Source organism: Elephas maximus, chromosome 27 (assembly GCF_024166365.1).
Source record: "Elephas maximus indicus isolate mEleMax1 chromosome 27, mEleMax1 primary haplotype, whole genome shotgun sequence".
Lineage (NCBI taxonomy): Eukaryota > Metazoa > Chordata > Mammalia > Proboscidea > Elephantidae > Elephas > Elephas maximus.
In genome coordinates, this window is record NC_064845.1 from 28,108,928 (window position 1) to 28,127,088 (window position 18,161).

The 18,161-nt window shown below is 45.1% G+C and overlaps 2 protein-coding genes across 9 annotated transcripts in view; both read left to right on the top strand.

Annotated features, from left to right (window-relative positions):
* The window catches only part of LOC126068250 (collagen alpha-1(X) chain-like), a 112,055-nt gene extending 103,835 nt beyond the window's left edge, over positions 1 to 8,220 (top strand). Inside the window, exon 3 of the mRNA XM_049870696.1 lies at positions 8,030 to 8,220. Within this exon, the coding sequence (XP_049726653.1) occupies positions 8,030 to 8,220 (191 nt within the window). The remainder of the gene's footprint in view (positions 1 to 8,029) is intronic.
* Positions 1 to 18,161, top strand: part of LOC126068313 (ral guanine nucleotide dissociation stimulator-like) — a 497,494-nt gene that overhangs the window by 120,949 nt on the left and 358,384 nt on the right. For 2 of the 8 annotated variants that reach the window (XM_049870813.1, XM_049870815.1), the window contains 2 exons: positions 13,587 to 13,759; positions 13,937 to 14,049. The exons of 3 other annotated variants lie outside the window; for them this stretch is intronic. In XM_049870813.1, coding sequence (XP_049726770.1) covers positions 14,002 to 14,049 — 48 coding nt within the window. In that variant the 5' untranslated portion in view covers positions 13,587 to 13,759; positions 13,937 to 14,001. Of the gene's footprint in view, positions 1 to 7,011; positions 7,156 to 13,586; positions 13,760 to 13,936; positions 14,050 to 18,161 lie in introns of those variants that run through there. 3 more of the 8 variants (XR_007515609.1, XM_049870816.1, XM_049870814.1) reach the window with 2 other exon arrangements.

The window sequence follows — 18,161 nt, forward strand, 5'->3', positions numbered from 1 at the left end:
AATTGATTACATTAAAAAAAAAAAAAAAAAATTTTTTTTTTTTTGTGGAAGAGACTATGGAAAAGCTCAATATCATCAGTCAGAACAAGGCCAGGGGCCGACTGTGGAACAGACCATCAATTGCTCATATGCAAGTTCAAGCTGAAAGTGAAGAAAATCAGAGCAAGCCCACGACAGCCAAAATATGACCTTGAGTATATCCCACCTGAATTTAGAGACCATCTCAAGAATAGATTTGACGCATTGAACACTAGTGACCAAAGACCAGACGAGTTGTGGAGTGACATAAAGGACATCAACCATGGAGAAAGCAAGAGGTCACTGAGAAAACAGGAAGGAAAGAAAAGACCAAGGTGGATGTCAGAGGAGACTCTGAAACTCGCTCTTGAGCGTCGAGCAGCTAAAGCAAAAGGAAGAATTGATGAAGTAAAAGAACTGAACAGAAGATTTCAAAGGGGCTCTCGAGAAGACAAAGTATTATAAGAACATGTGCAAAGAGCTGGAGATGGAAGACCAAAAGGGAAGAACACGCTCGGCCTTTCTCAAGCTGAAAGAACTGAAGAAAAAATTCAAGCCTCGAGTAGCAACACTGAAGGATTCCATGGGGAAAATATTAAACGACGCAGGAAGCATCAAAAGAAGATGGAAGAAACACACAGAGTCATTATACCAAAAAGAATTAGGCGATATTCAACTATTTCAAGAGGTGGCATATGTCAGGAACCGATGGTACTGAAGGAAGAAGTCCAAGCTGCTCTGAAGTCATTGGCGAAAAACAAGGCTCCAGGAATTGATGGAATATCAATTGAGATGTTTCAACAAACAGATGTAGCACTGGAGGTGCTCACTCGTCTATGCCAAGAAATATGGAAGACAGCTTCTTGGCCAACTGACTGGAAGAGATCCATACTTATGCCTATTCCTAAGAAAGGTGATCCAACCGAATGTGGAAATTATACAACAATATCATTAATATCACACACAAGCAAAATTTTGCTGAAGATCATTCAAAAACAGCTGCAACAGTACATCAACAGGGAACTGCCAGAAATTCAGACCGGTTTCAGAAGAGGACGTAGAACCAAGAATATCATTGCTGATGGCAGATGGATCCTGGCTGAAAGCAGAGAATACCAGAAGGATGTTTACCTGTGTTTTATTGACTATGCAAAGGCATTCGATTGTGTGGATCATAACAAATTATGGATAACATTGCGAAGAATGGGAATTTCCGAGCACTTAATTGTGCTCATGAGGAATCTTTACATAGATCAAGAGGCAGTTGTTCAGACAGAACAAGTGGATACTGATTGGTTTAAAGTCAGGAAAGGTGTGTGTCAGGGTTGTATCCTTTCACCATATTTATTTAATCTGTATGCTAAGTAAATAATCTGAGAAGCTGGACTATACGAAGAAGAACAGGGAACCAGTATTCGAGGAAGACTCATTAACATCCTGTCATATACAGATGACACAACCTTGCTTGCTGAAAGTGAGAGGACTTGAAGCACTTGCTGATGAAGACCACAGCCTTTAGTATGATTTATACCTCAACAGGAAGAAAACAAAAATCCTCACAACTGGACCAATAAGCAACATCACGATAAAGGCAGAGAAGACTGAAGTTGTCAAGGATTTCATTTTATTTGGATGCACAATCACGTCTACCGAAGCAGCAGTCAAACAATCAAAAGATGCATTGCACTGGGAAAATCTGCTGCAAGAGATCTCTTTAAAGTGTTAAAAAGCAACGATGTCACTTTAAAGTCCTTAAGGACTAGGGTATGCCTGACCCAAGCCATGGTGTTTCCAGTTGCTTCATATGTGAAACCTGGCCAATGAATGCCTTTGAATTATGGTGTTGGCGAGGAATATTGAATATACCACAGGCTGCCAGAAGAAGGAATAAATTTGCCTTGGAAGAAATACAGCCAGAATGCTCCGTAGAAGCAAGGATGGCGAGACTTTGTCTCGCTTATTTTGGACATGTTATCAGGAGGGACCAGTCCCTGGAAGATATCACGCTTGGTAAAGTAGAATATCAGGGAGAAAGAGGAAGCCCCTCAATGAGATGGATTGACACAGTGGCTGCAACAGTGAGCTCAAGCATAACAACGATTGTGAGGGTGACACAGGACTGGGCAATGTTCTTTCTGTTGTACCTAGGGTCACTATGAGTCATAATTGACTTGACAGCACCTAACTACAACAACACCACCTTTCAATCTTCATTTCACTCTCTTCCCCTCTCACACCTAGTTAAACTATTTTCTCTTCCCCAGTGTTACATGCTTCCGTGCTTTTTATATGGCCTGTTCCCCCTCTTGGCTGGCAAGCTCTTACTAGTTCTTTGGAATTCAGTTAAGGCATTACTTCTTGCAAAAATTCTTCCCTGATTCCATCAATCAGAAGTGGTGGTCCTATTTGCTTTCTTGCCATGATGTGTGCCTCACTTGCAATACAACACTTTTTAATCTTGAATTGTGATGGCTTACTTCTCTTCTAAAATGAGCTGAAAGACAGGGCTCATGGAGTGTGTTTGTTGAATGAATGAGATCTGATCCCTCACCTTAGGCGTGCTCCTAATTTCCTGTGCTGCCCTCCAAAGGTTACCTGCTTTCCAGCTCCAAATCTGTAACTGTAAAACACAAGGGTTGGGTGGACCACGTGGAATCTCCAGCTCTGTTATCGTGGTCTTATACCAGTTTGGAATTTCCAAATATTTTGTTCAGTAAGAACTTTGTCCATTTATATTTATGTTGTTTACTACATGTATACAACACGATGTTTCCTTACATAAGCCATTCTCTTTCCTTTGTGGCTAAGCTTGCTTATTGTGAACTCTCCTTCTAAAAAATAAACTTCTTGGGAGTGGTTCACGGAGTTTTGACTGTATTTATAACGTTTTCTTTCATGAGTTGAAGGGGGGGTATAGAAGGCTATATCACATATTACCTACACATTTCTTAAGTCTGAAATATTTTTTTAAAAAGTAACAACCTATAGAGACCATGAAGAAAATCACTTGATCTAAGCTATGCCTTGTGTGTTAGGTTAAATCTAAATCTGTACAGGATTACACTGGATGACAAAAAAAAAAAAAAAAAAGCAACAGTTATTAAAACACAACTAAAACTCTTTGGTGGCAAGTTGATTCTGACTCATAGAAACCCTACAGGATACAGCAGAACTGCCCTATAAAGTTTCCAAGGAGCTCCTGGTGGATTTGAACTGCAGACCTTTTGGTCAGCGGTCATAGCACTTAACCTCTACGCCACCAGCATTTCCAAAAGACAGACACATAGGTATAAAATGTTAGAGAGAGTAAATTTTTGGATAACCTGTGAGTCTTTGTGAATGAAATCAATTGCATTTAGAGAAGCTGTTTATTGCTAGAGAGATAAAAGTGTAATTAGCAATTATAAAGGAGTCTACAGAGGTTTTGCTCACAACAGACCAATGGGTGGATTTCTGGGGACATGGCAAATTGGTGGGGTGTTTATATCTTATCTCTTTCTTTTCTTTTTCAAATATACCCAAATCTCTTGTTCAGCAATTTCTGGGGGGGGGGGGGGGGGAAGAAAAGTGCTTGCGATCACTCGGGGTTTATATCACATCCTAACATAGCCATTTCCTGAGACAGAATAGTCGAGTTATGTATGTGAGACAAGTAGACCAAGAAACAGAAAATGAATGAGGGCCTGGATGTCCTTTTTACAAATTCATATCCTCAGGTAAGCATCTCTTTGCTTCCTGTTCCCTCTCTTCATAATGATGACACCCGTAAAGAGAAAAACAAATGTTTTTTTTCCTAGTTAAATGTTCACATTATTCATGCTAGTTAAATATCGGTGAAATCTGTCCTTATTTTACCCAATAGATAGAGCTACAAGTTTACAAGGCAAAAAACATTCTTCCCCCATTTAGATGCTGTGAAATATATTTTTTAAAGCACCAGAGCTAGAAAGAAGCTAGTTTGAAGGGTCACGCATTGGGCTTCCGTATTTTTGGTGTCACAAATAAAGTCACTTTAGAAAAAGATGGCTGTTGTTAGCAGAGCGTTCTGAGGGGACCTCACTAATTGAGTTAAAAACTGAGTCAAGCTCCACTGCATTACACATCATTCCGTAGAAAAACTCTGTGCAACAACAGCATCCTGATGCCTCATTAAAAATAAAAATAATAATAATGACAGAACTTCATACAATCCCAGTAAAGAGAACTGAGAATCTCCTGGAGTTTTATAAAATGGAATGGCCCTCCTTTATTTAGCCAGCATGGCAAACTAATAGCATAGGTCTTCTACTTGAGGCCTTGCCTGTGTGTAGGTGCTCTCTATCAGGAGGTCCAGTTTGGACTCCCATTTAACCAATACTGACTTCAGGATCGTTACATGAGAGAGGTAACAGGAGGCTCTGGGGTGGGTCCTGGGAATCTGCATTTTAACAAGTACCCCTGGTGACTCTGTTGCACACTTTGGGAAGAGCCTCAGAGAATAACTGTTAATGATATTCAACCAGGAATTTGCTTTTGGTAAGTGGGGCAGAGAATAAGTGAAGACATCACTAGAGAGCTGGTCAGCTTGGCATGGTTAACAAAGATAACAGGTTCTTTCTGAAATATTTAGCTAATCAACTGGAATGAAACTGAGTTATGGACCTGGCTTTTCAGTTTGTACCACTGAACTGTCCTTGGTGTATTTATTTCCTGTGAGTTATTTTTGGCCTTTCTTATCTTTTCTCACATATTGTTTGCAAATCGCCCTCTGTTTTCACAGTCTTCATGTCATTAGTGTTCTGTGTTGCAGAGCTGACTGTTCCTTGGGAAGGAATGACTCCATTGATCTAGGAACTTATGCAGGTGTTCTCACACATGCTGGATAGCAAATCGCCTGCAGAGCTTTTTAAACCTATAGCTACGCAGGTTCCACGCCTCACCCCAATCAGAATCTCTGGGCACAGGGGCCCAAAATCTATACCCTTAAAAACCTTTACTGTACAGCCACGCGTGAGAACCACTGATTTAATGATAAACCCAAAATCAAACCCATTGCCACTGAGTTGATTGTGACTCATAGCGATCCTATACGACAGAGTAGAACTGCCCCACAGGGTTCCCAAGGTTGTAATCTTCACAGAAGCAGGTCACCACATCTTTCTCCCATGAAACGGCTGGTGGATTTAAACCACCAACCTTTGGGTTAACAGCCGACCACTTTACCACCGAGCCACCAGAACTCGCCAGTTTAATGGTAAAACCAACTCAAACCAAACTCATTGCCATCAAGTTGATTCTGACTCATAGCGACCTTAGAAGACAGCAAAGGAGATTTTCTCTGAGACTTCAAATGTTTTTTTCTTGCTTGGACATCTATTTATTCCTGCTGTAACCAGAACTGGTGCTATACTTGATTTAATGTGCTCCCAGAAACTCTGATTTTGTGCTATGCCTGGCCTGATACTGAGCAATGTGATGAACAATGTCCAAGGTTACTCACTGGGCTTCACTTCTAGCACTAAGACACACTGACAAGGATGAAGTTCTCTCTAAGTGGCAGTTTAGTCCCCTTGATGAATAGTGAGAGAGAACTGCTTGAAGCAATGTGGTGGAATATCACACCACCTGGTCTGAAGGTTTTAGACAATTTAGCACTTAGACTCTTGAGCCACATCAGTACAACAAACTGGGTAATAAGAGCTTGGCTATGCTGAACCACAAAGCTTCTAGATGGCCAGTCTGTACACTAAGTTCAGGTCAAGTTTGAGAGATTTTAGAGGCAATGGGCTTCTTGACGTCCTGACTCTGGAATTACGGAAGAGCATCTGGGAAAATTTTTAAGACTTCTAAGGCAGGTTTGCTATGGCTGCTAACCAAAAGGCCAGCAGTTCGAATCCACCAGGTGCTCCTTGGAAACTCCACAGGGCAGTCCTACTCTGTCTTGTAGGGTCGCTATGAATCGGAATGGACTCGATGGCAGTGGGTTTTAAGGCAGGTTAGTGTACAACCACTCTAGCTTACACTGCAAGCATCAGGTCCCTGCATGTTTTTCCTATACTCCAAGTGCCCTTCCTGAACCTGCCCTTGTAGTTGTATGACAGACTGTAAATTACATAAAGTAGGGGGGACTTTATGCCAGAGTCTGGCCCAGCTGCCACTCAGAAACACATGCCCAATATTTCAGAACACAGTCCTGTTATTTCCAAGGATCATACAGTGTCCATTTCTACTTTCCATACCCCAACCCCAAGTTGGCATAGGTTGTTGTGCCTTAGCCTAAGGGTGGGTGGTGTGGGAATTAAACACAGCACAGTGGTGAAAGGTCAGGGGTTCCAATCCACCAGCTGCACCTGGGACAAAGCAGTCTGCTTCCCTAAAGATTTACAGCCTTGGAAACCCTATGGGACATTTCTACTCTGTCCTGTAGGGTCCTATGAGTCCAAATTGACAGCACAGCAGTGGGTTTGGTTCGTGGGTTTTTTCCCTCAGCAGGTGCCCAAACTATGAGTGTCACCAGGACACCCCCTGCTTAGTCAGTCACTGGAATGCTCTGCCTCACTGGAGGAAGAGGTCTCAAAACTTTAAAATAACATGGGGCAGGTGTAAAACCGACGCTTTCTGACAGATTTCCTTAAAATGTTGCTCCTCGAGGGTGGTCCTCGGACCAGGCGCATCATCACCACCACCTGGGAGCTAGTTAGAAAGGTGGACTCTCAGGTCCCTACCCCAAACTTACTGGATCTGAATCCGCATTTTAACAAGGTACCCAGGTGATGACTATTATTAGGATGTTAGGAACTATAGATGTAGCAAATGATCAATCAATCAGTCCCCGAACACGGATCCTCAGTCTTCTGCGCACGTCTCACACCTCTCTGCACTGTAGCAGCTGAGCCCCCAGGGACTTGGGAGCAGGCGGCCCAGGGCTATTTCGTGATTGGCTGCTGTGGCCACGTGACTGCCGCTGGGCCTCCCGTGCGAGCGGATTGGCTCTCGCGGCCGCTGACCGACAGGGCCGGGGCGGGCCAGAGCCTGGTCGGAGGGTCGCGCGCGTGGACCCGAGGGGCGAAGGCGGGAGAGCCTAGTGCGCCTGCGGGAGCGGCAGGGTTTTTCCCCCCCTCGCCAGCCGTCGGCGGAAGCCGGAGCGTTTCTTCCGAGGTGAGCCACGCCGCGGGGCTGCCGGTCCCCTCGCACGTTCGCCCGGTCGGGCGAGCGGGATGGGCGGGGCGGGGCGGGGTGAGCGGGATGGGCCTGGCAGGGCGGGTGGGGGTTCACACGCCCCTCCACCACCCCGGGATCCCCGATTCTGAGGTGGACGCAGACCCTCTTCCCTGGTGCGGGCGGGGTGGGGGCGGCTTGACCTGGAGACCGAGCCCGACCGAGCCCGAGTGCCTCCCGGAGAAACTTCTCTGGCCGCTCGACCTGCAGGCGAGCCCTCGGCCCAGGTTCCCCGCAGTTGGACGCTCTGAGTGGGCTGAAGGGCCCAGGTTCCCCGCAAGTGGGCGCTCTGAGTGGGCTGCAGGGCCCATGTTCCCCGCAGTTGGGCGCTCTGAGTGGGCTGCAGGGCCCATGTTCCCCGCAGTTGGGCGCTCTGAGTGGGCTGAAGGGCCCAGGTTCCCCGCAATTGGGCGCTCTGAGTGGGCTGCAGGGCCCAGGTTCCCCGCAGTCAGGCGCTCTGAGTGGGCTGAAGGACCCAGGTTCCCCGCAGGTGGGCGCTCCGAGTGGGCTGCAGGGCCCATGTTCCCCGCAGTTGGGCGTCTGAGTGGGCTGCAGGGCCCATGTTCCCCTCAGTTGGGCGCTCTGAGTGGGCTGAAGGGCCCAGATTCCCCGCAATTGGGCGCTCTGAGTGGGCTGCAGGGCCCAGGTTCCCCGCAGTCAGGCGCTCTGAGTGGGCTGAAGGACCCAGGTTCCCCGCAGGTGGGTGCTCTGAGCGGGCTGCAGGGCCCAGGTTCTCCGCAGTTGGGCGCTCTGAGTGGGCTGCAGGGCCCATGTTCCCCTCAGTTGGGCGCTCTGAGTGGGCTGAAGGGCCCAGGTTCCCCGCAGTTGAGCGCTCTGAGTGGGCTGAAGGGCCCAGGTTCCCCGCAGGTGGGCGCTCTGTGTGAGCTGCAGGGCCCATGTTCCCCGCAGTTGGGCGCTCTGAGTGGGCTGCAGAGCCCAGGTTCCCCGCAGTTGGATGCTCTGAGTGCGCTGCAGGCCCAGGTTCCTCGCACTTGGGCGCTCTGAGTGGGCTGAAGGGACCCAGAGATTCGTTACAAAGGTAAAAATGTTCTAAGCAGCCAGGTGCTGGTGGAGCAGATCTAAATGAGAGGCTTAACTGCTGACTGGTAAATGTGAGGAAGGAAATGCCTGCAGTGAACTGCGGACAGGATCAGCACACTGAGATTCTTGTTCAGGAAGACAGGATTTTGTGTGTGTGTGTGTGTGGGGTGGGGGGTCGCTGTAAACTGAGGCTTTTCTGGGGCTGTTCAAGAGGGAAATTAGTTATTTTCAGCATGTTACTGGGCTGTAGGGTGAGGAAGGCAGGGTCTAAATTAAGCCTCTTCAGACTTCCTCAGTTCTTTGAAGTGTGTGTTTGAAGAAGACCATTTGGCTGGCAGAAGAGGGATGTGTGGGGAGGGAATATCTCCTGTAAACCACGCTTTGAAAATGGGAGGTGCGTGCAGGAGTTTAAGAGCAGATTAAAACTGCAGGGTATCCCCTACCTCTCTCCTCCATTTCCGCAGACCTGCAATACGAAGGGCATAGTGTACATCCTTATAGTGAAACATAAAAAGTCCCTTCAGTTTTCCAGTGGTTAACTCGTGTTAATTTTACTGTATTCTGGAGTTTGAATGTAATCCACTTAGAATTTATTCTGGCATGAGATTGACAAAGATTTATATTTACCTGATTCCTTGGAGACACCCTGATACCTTTTCCAAGCCCTTTTATTCCTCTTCTCCCTACAAATTTGTTTCTTTAGGAAACACTATGATTTTCAAACATGTAAAACATACTCCAGAGATGGTTTATCCAATAAGCAAGGTACACACGGGAATCTGTAGTCAAAATTTTCCCTGTTTTTCACCACATCAAAGGTGTGATGAAACCCCCATGAAATTGTTCACTACTGATTCGTGAGTAAACACAATTAACCCTGTTGTACACCTTGCTTACTGGCTAATCCACCCTTGCATACTGGCAAAATGTCTATACTTGATAGGCAATCAATTAGCTTGGCAAGTTAAAAAAAAAAATTGAAGACGGAGCACTTGGATCTGTTAGAGAGATGAGAACTCTGAGGTGAATGGAAGTAAAAGAAGTTGCAGCGAAGCTCAAGCTCGCTGGGAACAACTGTCCCTAGTAAAGTGAAATATAGGTTGTCGGCTAATAGTTTGGAACACAAAGCAAATTATTGGTAATAACTTAAAATTTTGTCTAAAATTTTTAAGTTGGTGATGGTGAGGGAAGGAATTCTGAAGGTTGAGAGAGGTGGTATAACTTGAAAAAGTATATGCTTTTAGATCTAAAAAAGAAAATGTCATTTTTGTCGTGCAGGCAATCCCCGGATTAAGAAGGAGCTGCCTTCCTAAATCTGTCTTTAAGTTGAATTTGTACATAAGCCGGAACAGTTAGGTATGGTTTGTATCTAATGTTAGTTAGCCAAATGTTTGTCTTAGCACGTAGTGTTCCTTTTGTAGACATAAAAAGCATTATAGAATCATTTCCAGATACACTCAAATATCTTAAACATGATAATATGGTGATAATAAGTGTTTTAATGCTCTTTGCAAAGTAGCACCTGTTTATTATTACGAGCCATTGTATATACCTCAAATTTTTAATATAAATAGGCTTTATGGGGATTGGTTTGTAACTACAGGTTGTATGTTAGTGGGACGTTTGTAACTGGGGACTGCCTGTGAAAACTACACAAAGGGCGTGCAGTTCTTACGTTCACCTGTGGAAGGGGCTGTGAAAAGGTTGAAAAACACTGATCAGGTTAAGCAAGGGAAACCAGGAAGATTGGCAGGCTGAGTGCATCTTGAGGGACGCAGCATGTATCAGTGACCTATAGCACAAGGGTTTACTCTCTGAATCAATGAAAGCTCAGTAGTGTTACTTTCAAAACAATAACAAAATCATTTCCTTCCTGTCCTTTCTGTCCCTTGGGTTAGGCACGGGGAGGATGGAGAGTGAATGAAAGATTAGAGTCCGACTTGCATGCCTAAGCAGTAGTATCCCTTGAGAAGGATCTGTGTCACATTGTGTACATGTAAGAGCCTTCACATTGGGAGGGATCTGAGCACCTTCCTTAGAATGTAAGGTAGAGCTAGATAGCATAGCTACAGGTGGGGGCTGGGAGTGCTGTTATCTGATACTGAAGCAGTGGGGGAAAAGGAGAGCCAGGAAATGTTGAATTCAGTAAGGCTTTTGCATTTGCAAGATTGAGGAGGCATTTCCAGGCAGAACTGCCTCATTGTTGGCCAGCCTGGCTTTGCTTTACATGGCTTCCAGACGACCTGCCAGTCACAGTGGAGGCTCCTGTGGAGGTTACACATCTCAGATGGTAGCTTATACTTATGATGTGCTCTAGAAAAGAAAGGCTCCTAAAGACAGAAGTCTAGGCTGCCATTCCTGTCACCCATGGGCTTCCAGAAAGCAGATTGTGCCCTCCCTACCAGCAGGTGGCACTGCTGTCTCTGGGAGTTCCTGGAGGAGGTGAAATAATGGAGCTGGCAAACTAGCAGTGTGTAGCCTCTAGTCTACAGGATCTTGAGAGGCTTTGTGAGATCTCAGTGAAAGAGAAGCTCAAAGAAAATAGTTGTGAAAGCCAAATTGTTTACGTAAGGTTGAAATAATGGGTTTTGTGGAGACTGAGGGATGGTTGCGGTTACTTTGCTAGGGGTGTGTGTGTGTTTGCATGTGTAGTGTGGGAGAAGGCAGGATGTAACCTAACAATTAAGCATCATAATACAGGTTTTGAATTTTGGGTTGCATAAATTGGGTAATTGAACCTGAAGTTGAAATCATGAGTCAATTAAAATTCCCCATAACTTCATAGTTTCTAATTCGTTGCATGTAAACCTAGCCTACACACATGGGTGGGATTCTGGAAACATACATGTGACTTTTAAACCTGATCAATATCCAGTAATTATAAACCTTGAAGGTAGGGGTGAATGTTGGTTAATTAGTATATTTCAGGGCTGGCACAGAAGGCAGGTCAAAGTTATTCTGAAATCAGTTTCTTCTAGAACTTGGAACTTTCTAATAAGTATGGATTTTCTTAAATTCTGTCCCTTTGAGGTTGTATTCACAACCCAAAACTTGAACATTGGTTTTATTGACCTCACGAGCCATGGTTCATTCATCCATTCTCTTTTCTGAAATAACTAGATGGCTGTTCTTTGAGGTGAATTTTGTATACATGATGTTTGAGGGAGATGGGTGCTGTTGCCAGTGAAAGGGAGGTTACAGTGTATAATGAGGACCTCAGCTTTGACCCTGACCCAGGTAGAGTACACTGCCTTTGGTGCCAGTATGCCAGTCACCTGCTTCTTCTTTCAGTTCGTATTCTATGTTCAGCTTATTGAAGATTTATTTCTGTCTCTCTTCAAATGAACTGATGAGCTTGTTTTTACTAGCAATGACAAATCCTAAAATTCTGCTGGTGCTAGCTCAACATTGTTAGTCATTAAAAAATTTAGGGAGATGCAAATCAAAACCACAAAGACATACCACCTCACCCCCACTAGAATGGTATAATGAAAAAAAAAAAGAGGAAAATAACAGGTGTTTGCAAGGATGTGGAGAAATTGGAACCCTCGTTCATTACTGGTGGGAATGCAAAATGCCATAGTCGCTGTGGAAAACAGTTTGGTGGTTCCTCAAAAAAGTTCAACATAGAGCTATCATATGAGCCAGCAGTTCCAATCCTAAGCATATGGCCCAAAGAATTGAAAGCAGGGATGCAAACAGCACCTAACAACAATAACAGCAATGACCCTCAGAGGAAGGCAGGGTATTTTACAGATGGGGAAATCAAGACTCAGAGTTAAGTAACTAAGGCAAGGTTACTGTGCTTGTGTCTTATCCCAAATTTCTTGCTCTAAACCTAATGCAGCCAGAATGCTCATTAGAAGTGAGGATAGCAAAACTTCATCTCACATGCTTTGGACATATGATCAGGAGGGTCGAGCCCCTGAAGAACATCATGCTTGGAAAAATAGAAGGTCACCAAAAAAGAGGAAAGCCCTCAATGAGATGGATTGACACACTGACTGAAACAGTGGGCTCAAAGACAGCAATGATTGTGAGGATGACACAGGACCAGGCAGTGTTTCATTCTGTTGTACACAGGGTCTCTGTGAGTCAGAATTGACGGCACCTAACAACAACAACAACAAACGTAATGCTGTCTTCCTGGTTGGGCTGGAGTCAGCCTTGTACAACAGAGATTCCTGGCTGCTGAGCAGTCCGTGTGGATAGCTCTAGCCCGCATAATGTGAGTGGAAGTGGGAGGTACTGAGATCCATTTCTAGGGAAAAGAGACAAACTCAACAAGATAACTCCCATGCAGCTCCTCCATTGTGTTTTCCACTCCTAGCTGGCTTGAAAGGAGTGAAGTCCCCAGAACAACCTTGGTCTTTGAGGGGAAGGGGAGATTGGTGTAGGCACAGGTATCTGGTTGCAGAAGGGGATCACGCTCTGAACAAGGCAGGGGGCTGCCAGCCGTCCCCCCGAGTGTCTGTGAGGAAAGTGTGTCCCTGTTCCCTAGGATGCAGAGTTCGGTGGGTTCTGCAGCTGGACCACGGGCACCGAATGCTTTTGGTTGTAAGGACTGGTAGGCATCACTTACCCTTGGACCCCTGTCGTGGGTGGCTAGGTGAGAAGGGTGGAGCCACCAGTCCTCAGGCCCCTGATGTAGGTAGGTGAAAACCCTGTGTAAGAGTCAAAGAGTTGTCAAACATCAAAAACCCACCTCTCCACCACATAGCTGAGACTGTTAAAGTCAGATCTCAAGCAGATGCACCGTTGCGGTCTACCAACAAGGGCCTAATCTGAAATGGGCCCACACAGCTCCATGCAGGGGTTAAAGGTATTCAAAGTTCACAGACCATTTGTGCCTGGACAGGAGCCGCTTCTGTCCTGAGCTCCCCAGCTTAGTGGAGCTGGTAGATTATTTTTTCCCCCAAGGCCGGGAGAATGGCTTAGGGTGTGCATCAGGACCTATCTCAGGCCCAGGGAAATCAATGGCCACTGAAGCTGGCTTGGTGGCTTGGGGGCACGGTAAAATAAACGCAAGTACTTAGCTTTTGCCGAGAGAGCTGTTCTTCTGTGGTTTGGGAGGTGTGAGTAGACTGTGCGGCTGGCTGTCTCTCCCTGAGGAAACCATGTCCTGAATGCCACCACCAGCCCTGCTGCAGTTGCTCTGGGGGATTGTGCCTGAGGGGCACTGGTTCCTGCCAAGTCAGGTCCAGCAACTCCTTGAAGCTTCTGACCCATCTCTCCGTCCCCCTGCCACTCAGTCTGACTTCTGAACTTTGCCTTTGGTGTTCAGGGATCCTCCCTTATCATATATATAACCATTTCACTTGTTTTTTCAGGTCTTTGTTGTAAGAGGGATCCTGGAAGCATCTGACTATTCCACCATCTTGGCCCCGCCTCACCCCAGAGCAACCTTAGAAATTGTTTTAGAGATGGCAAGACTTGTCAGCCTGGGTCCCTGGATCACTGCATTGAGGAGGCCCACCTCAGTGACAGACCTTTCACCTGTCCAGTATGTGTACAGGAGCTAGAAGTAAACTTTTATTTTGAGCTTGAACCATTATCTGTGTTTGGGTCTATTTCTTAAGCACTTAGCCAACTTTAACAAATACACTCGAGCAGTGACTTAGTAATTGAAGTCGTGGGTCTGTTGGCCTAATGCATTCATTCCTTTTTTTGTCTCTGGCAGTTGGTGATTGATTGATCATGGTCCAGCATGCAGAAGTGAGTGAGTGGTGAAAAGCAGCAGAGCTGATGGATTGTGAAGATGTATTTGAAGGCTGTCACACTGTCTACTTCAGGGTAAGGCAAAGGCAGTGGCTGCCAGTGTTACTCTGACTTTGCCAGGTCATAGGGACTCTTGTCTCTCCAGCCTCTTGGAGTTAGTGCAGTGGGATACCCTGCCTGTGAAAGGTTCCCAAAGCCTCTGTTGATTCAACTCATAGACACCATGCTTATGAATAATTGTGAAGAGAAAACCATTAGGTTTTGGGTGATAGGATGGAATTCGTTATGTGGGTGGAAATATCTCAGGCATCATTAGGGATTTATTGACATGAGACATGATTTTCCTAGAACCAGGGAAGGGTTGTTGAGACTTCCTGAGGCGTGTTGTCGAGAATGGAACCAGGTCTGATTGCCCTTTTCTTGTACCATATCAGGTTGTTAGCTCTGCCAACTCACATTCCCTCAACCACCATCCTCCTTCTCCGTGTATCACTTTCCTTAGCTGTTCTTTTGTTAATTACTTTTTCTAGAAAGGAAACAGCTTGCCAAAGAGTTGAGGATTCCAGGTTTGGTGGATAATAGCATTAGCAAAGCACATGGTTCTGCCAGTTCCACTTTATCCTTCATCAGTGGCAGTCACATGTCCATTTACTCATCTATTTACAGTTCTTGTTTTTTTTTAGTGAATCAGGCAAGGAGCCCTGGTGGCGCAAAGGCTAAGCACTTCGCTGCTAACCATAAGACTGACAGTTGAAACCCACCCAGCGGCTAGAAGAAAGACCTGGGAATCTGAAGGCAGCTAACAACAGTGAATCAGGCATTGGCATTGGGAGCATTATGACCAAGGCTGGCTTTGAGCTCTCATTTGTGCTGACGATTTTTGAGGCCAGAAGGAGAAAGTCAGTGTTTCGTGTACCCTTCTGAGAGTCCAGGTAGAAGTCTTGGAAGAAGGAGTAGAAAAGACACCACATCTCTTTTTGAGCTCTCCAGCTTCTCCAGCTTGAACTCAAAGCAGACTCCTTGAAGAGAAAATTAAAACTAATAGAAATCTAAGCAGAGCCAAGGATGGTTAGGAAAGAGGGACAGGGAGTGAAAAATTAAAAAAGAAATATTGTATTCAGCTTAAAAACTGGTTGGAGTGTTGTTTTCAGCTTACGATAGTAATTTGGAGCCCTTACTAGGTAATGTCCCATTGCCCAGCCTCAGACAGAGGGCAGCCAGAAAGGCTGATGTCCTTAGGTGCCTCACATGGCTTGGTAATGAATGTAATTTACTGAGCAAAAGAGACAACTAGGGGCTGTAGATCTCTGGAGATTCCCATCAATGTACATCATTACTGCTGTGGAGTGATGCATGTGTGTGGGGATGAGCAAAGCAGAGAAAAGGCAGCTGCAAGAGCATGTCAGCAACTGAAGAATCCAGGTGAGCAACCAGGCACAGGCAGACCACAGCTTAGGGGATGGAGGTTGCTAAGGAAAGGAGCTGGTCTTTGCCAGGTTTTCTCAATAAAGGAAAAGAGCTGGGCTTTGTGAGCTCTACTCATGTTCCTCTATGGCTCCCTATATCGTGTGTTTTAAAAAAATATATATATATTTTTTAAGAGTAACTAAAAAGTATTTTTTTTTTTAAGTATAACATGTTGGAAATAGCACTTGACTGCCATGTGTAAATGCTGTACAATGATAAAATTGTAGAGTAAGCCATTCTTTAACTATCAATTAGGGGCCAAAGAACATAGTCCTAGAGATTAGGTCAATGCAGTTGACATTTTGATCCAGACAGTTCTTGTTTGTTGCGGGGGCGGGGGGAAGGGGGAGTTGTTGTAGGATGTTTAGCAGCATCACTGGCCTCTGCTCACTGGATGCCGGTAGCACTGCCCCCCCCCCGAATTGTGACAATCAAAAATGTCTCCAGACATGGCAGATGTCTGCCTGAGCGGGGAGGGGCACCAAAAGAGCCCCAGGTGAGAGTGACTACAGTGGGAGATAGGAATTTAATCTTGCTTTGAGTTTTTCTGGGATTGTATTTTAATGATTTAACCTCATCGTGCCTCAGTTTCACTACCTGTAGACACAGTGTAAGGAAGTAATGTGCATAGAACTGCGTGGCAACTAGGGGGTTGTATAAGTGCTCAGAAACAATACCTCTCTCCCCACATTTCCAAGACCCAAAGATCACTCTTAATCTTTGTGATGGCAGTAAGTGAGGAGCAGTGGAAATTTGGAGAAGGGTAAAGGCTTAGTGGTGTGGGAAATGGTGAACAGCAGTGGCATCTGAGTTTATTTGAAGGCATCCTGTCCTAGTTTATTGTGACAGTGTATTCTGGATGAAGGCTTTCTTTTGGAGAGGAAAGAAAGGGGAGGGTGGAGGAGGCAGGAAGGAGGCTGCTCAGAAGAGCAGTCAGGAAAGTGCACTTTTTGGGGTGATCTCGTGATGTGAAACTGACTCATGTATAGTTGGGCCAGAGGACACAGAGAAGTAACCTCCAAAATCAAAGTGTCTTTTCAAATGACTGCTGATCCAGAAGAGTTGTTGCAGGTGATTAATGAAGACCAGAGACTTTTTGGAAAAGTCTGTTTGTTCTAGAGCCTTTAGGTTTTTGTCTCCTCTCTTTCGGAATATGGAAAAATGTTGTCTTCACATAGGCTTTTCATAAATGCTTTACTATGATCCATGTGTTCTTTTATTACTCTTCAGAACTGTGTGTTGAAAAGGTGAAAAAGGCTGTAATCCTGATCTAGACCTGAGTGATCTACGTAATTTTGATAGAAAGCACCAACTTGACTCTAGGACGGGCAGTGCAGGAATTAGATGTGAACCATCCTGGAAGGCTAGCATTCACCCTTGCTGTGTTTTTGGTCTCTGTAGTGTTAGACACACTTGCAAAGTTTATGACAAACGTGGACAAATCTTGGATCTAATACGTGGAGAAGCCTTCTTAGACAGGTAGCCTTGTTTTTTCATATTCTGTCTGCCCTGCATTTATAGTACTAGGTGTTAAGTTTTTTTTTTTTTTTAATAATTTTTATTGTGCTTTAAGTGAAAGTTTACAAATCGAGTCAGTCTGTCACACATAAACCTATATCCACCTTACTACATACTCCCATTTACTCTCCCCCTAATGAGTCAGCCCGCTCCCTCCCTCCAGTCTTACCTTCTGTGACTTTTTTGCCAGTTTCTAACCCTCTCTACCCTCCCATCTCCCCTCCAGACAGGAGATGACAACACAGTCTGAAGTTTCCACCTGATACAAGTAGCTCACTCTTCATCAGCATCTCTCTCCAATCCATTGTCCAGTCCCTTCCATGTCTGATCAGTTGTCTTCGGGAATGGTTCGTGCCCTGGGCCAATAGAAGGTTTGGGGACCATGACTGCCGAGATTCTTCTAGTCTCAGTCAGACCATTAAGTCTGGTCTTTTTATGAGAATTTGGGGTCTGCATCCCAGTGTTCTCCTGCTCCCACATGGGTTCCCTGTTGTGCTCCCTGTCAAGGCAGTCATTGGTTGGCCAGGCACCATCCAGTTCTTCTGGTCTCAGGATGATCAAAGTCTGTAGTTCATGTGGCCTTTTCTGTCTCTTGGGCTCATAGTTATCGTGTGACCTTGGTGTTTTTCGTTCTCCTTTGATCCACGTGGGTTGAGACCAATTGATGCATCTTGGATGGCCGCTTGTTAGCTTTTAAGACCCCAGACGCCACACTTCAAAGTGGGATGCAGAATGTTTTCATAATAGCATTATTTTGCCAATTGACTTAGAAGTCCCCTTAAGCCGTAGTCCCCAAACCCCCGCCTTTGCTCCACTGACCTTCGAAGCATTCAGTTTATACCGGAAACTTCTTTGCTTTTGGTCCAGTCCAGTTGAGCTGACCTTCCCTGTATTGAGTATTGTTCTTCCGTTCACCTAAAGTAGTTCTTATCTACTAACTAATCGGTAAATAACCCTGTCCCACACTCCCTCCCTCCCCGCTCTTGTAACCAGAAAAGAATGTGTTCTTCTCAGTTTATACTATTTCTCAAGATCTTAGAATAGTGGTCTTATACAATATTTGTCCTTTTGCATCTGACTAATTTCACTCAGCATAATGCCTTCCAGATTCTTCCATGTTATGAAATGTTTCACAGATTCGTCACTGTTCTTTATCGATGCATAGTATCCCATTGTGTGAATATACCATAATTTATTTAACC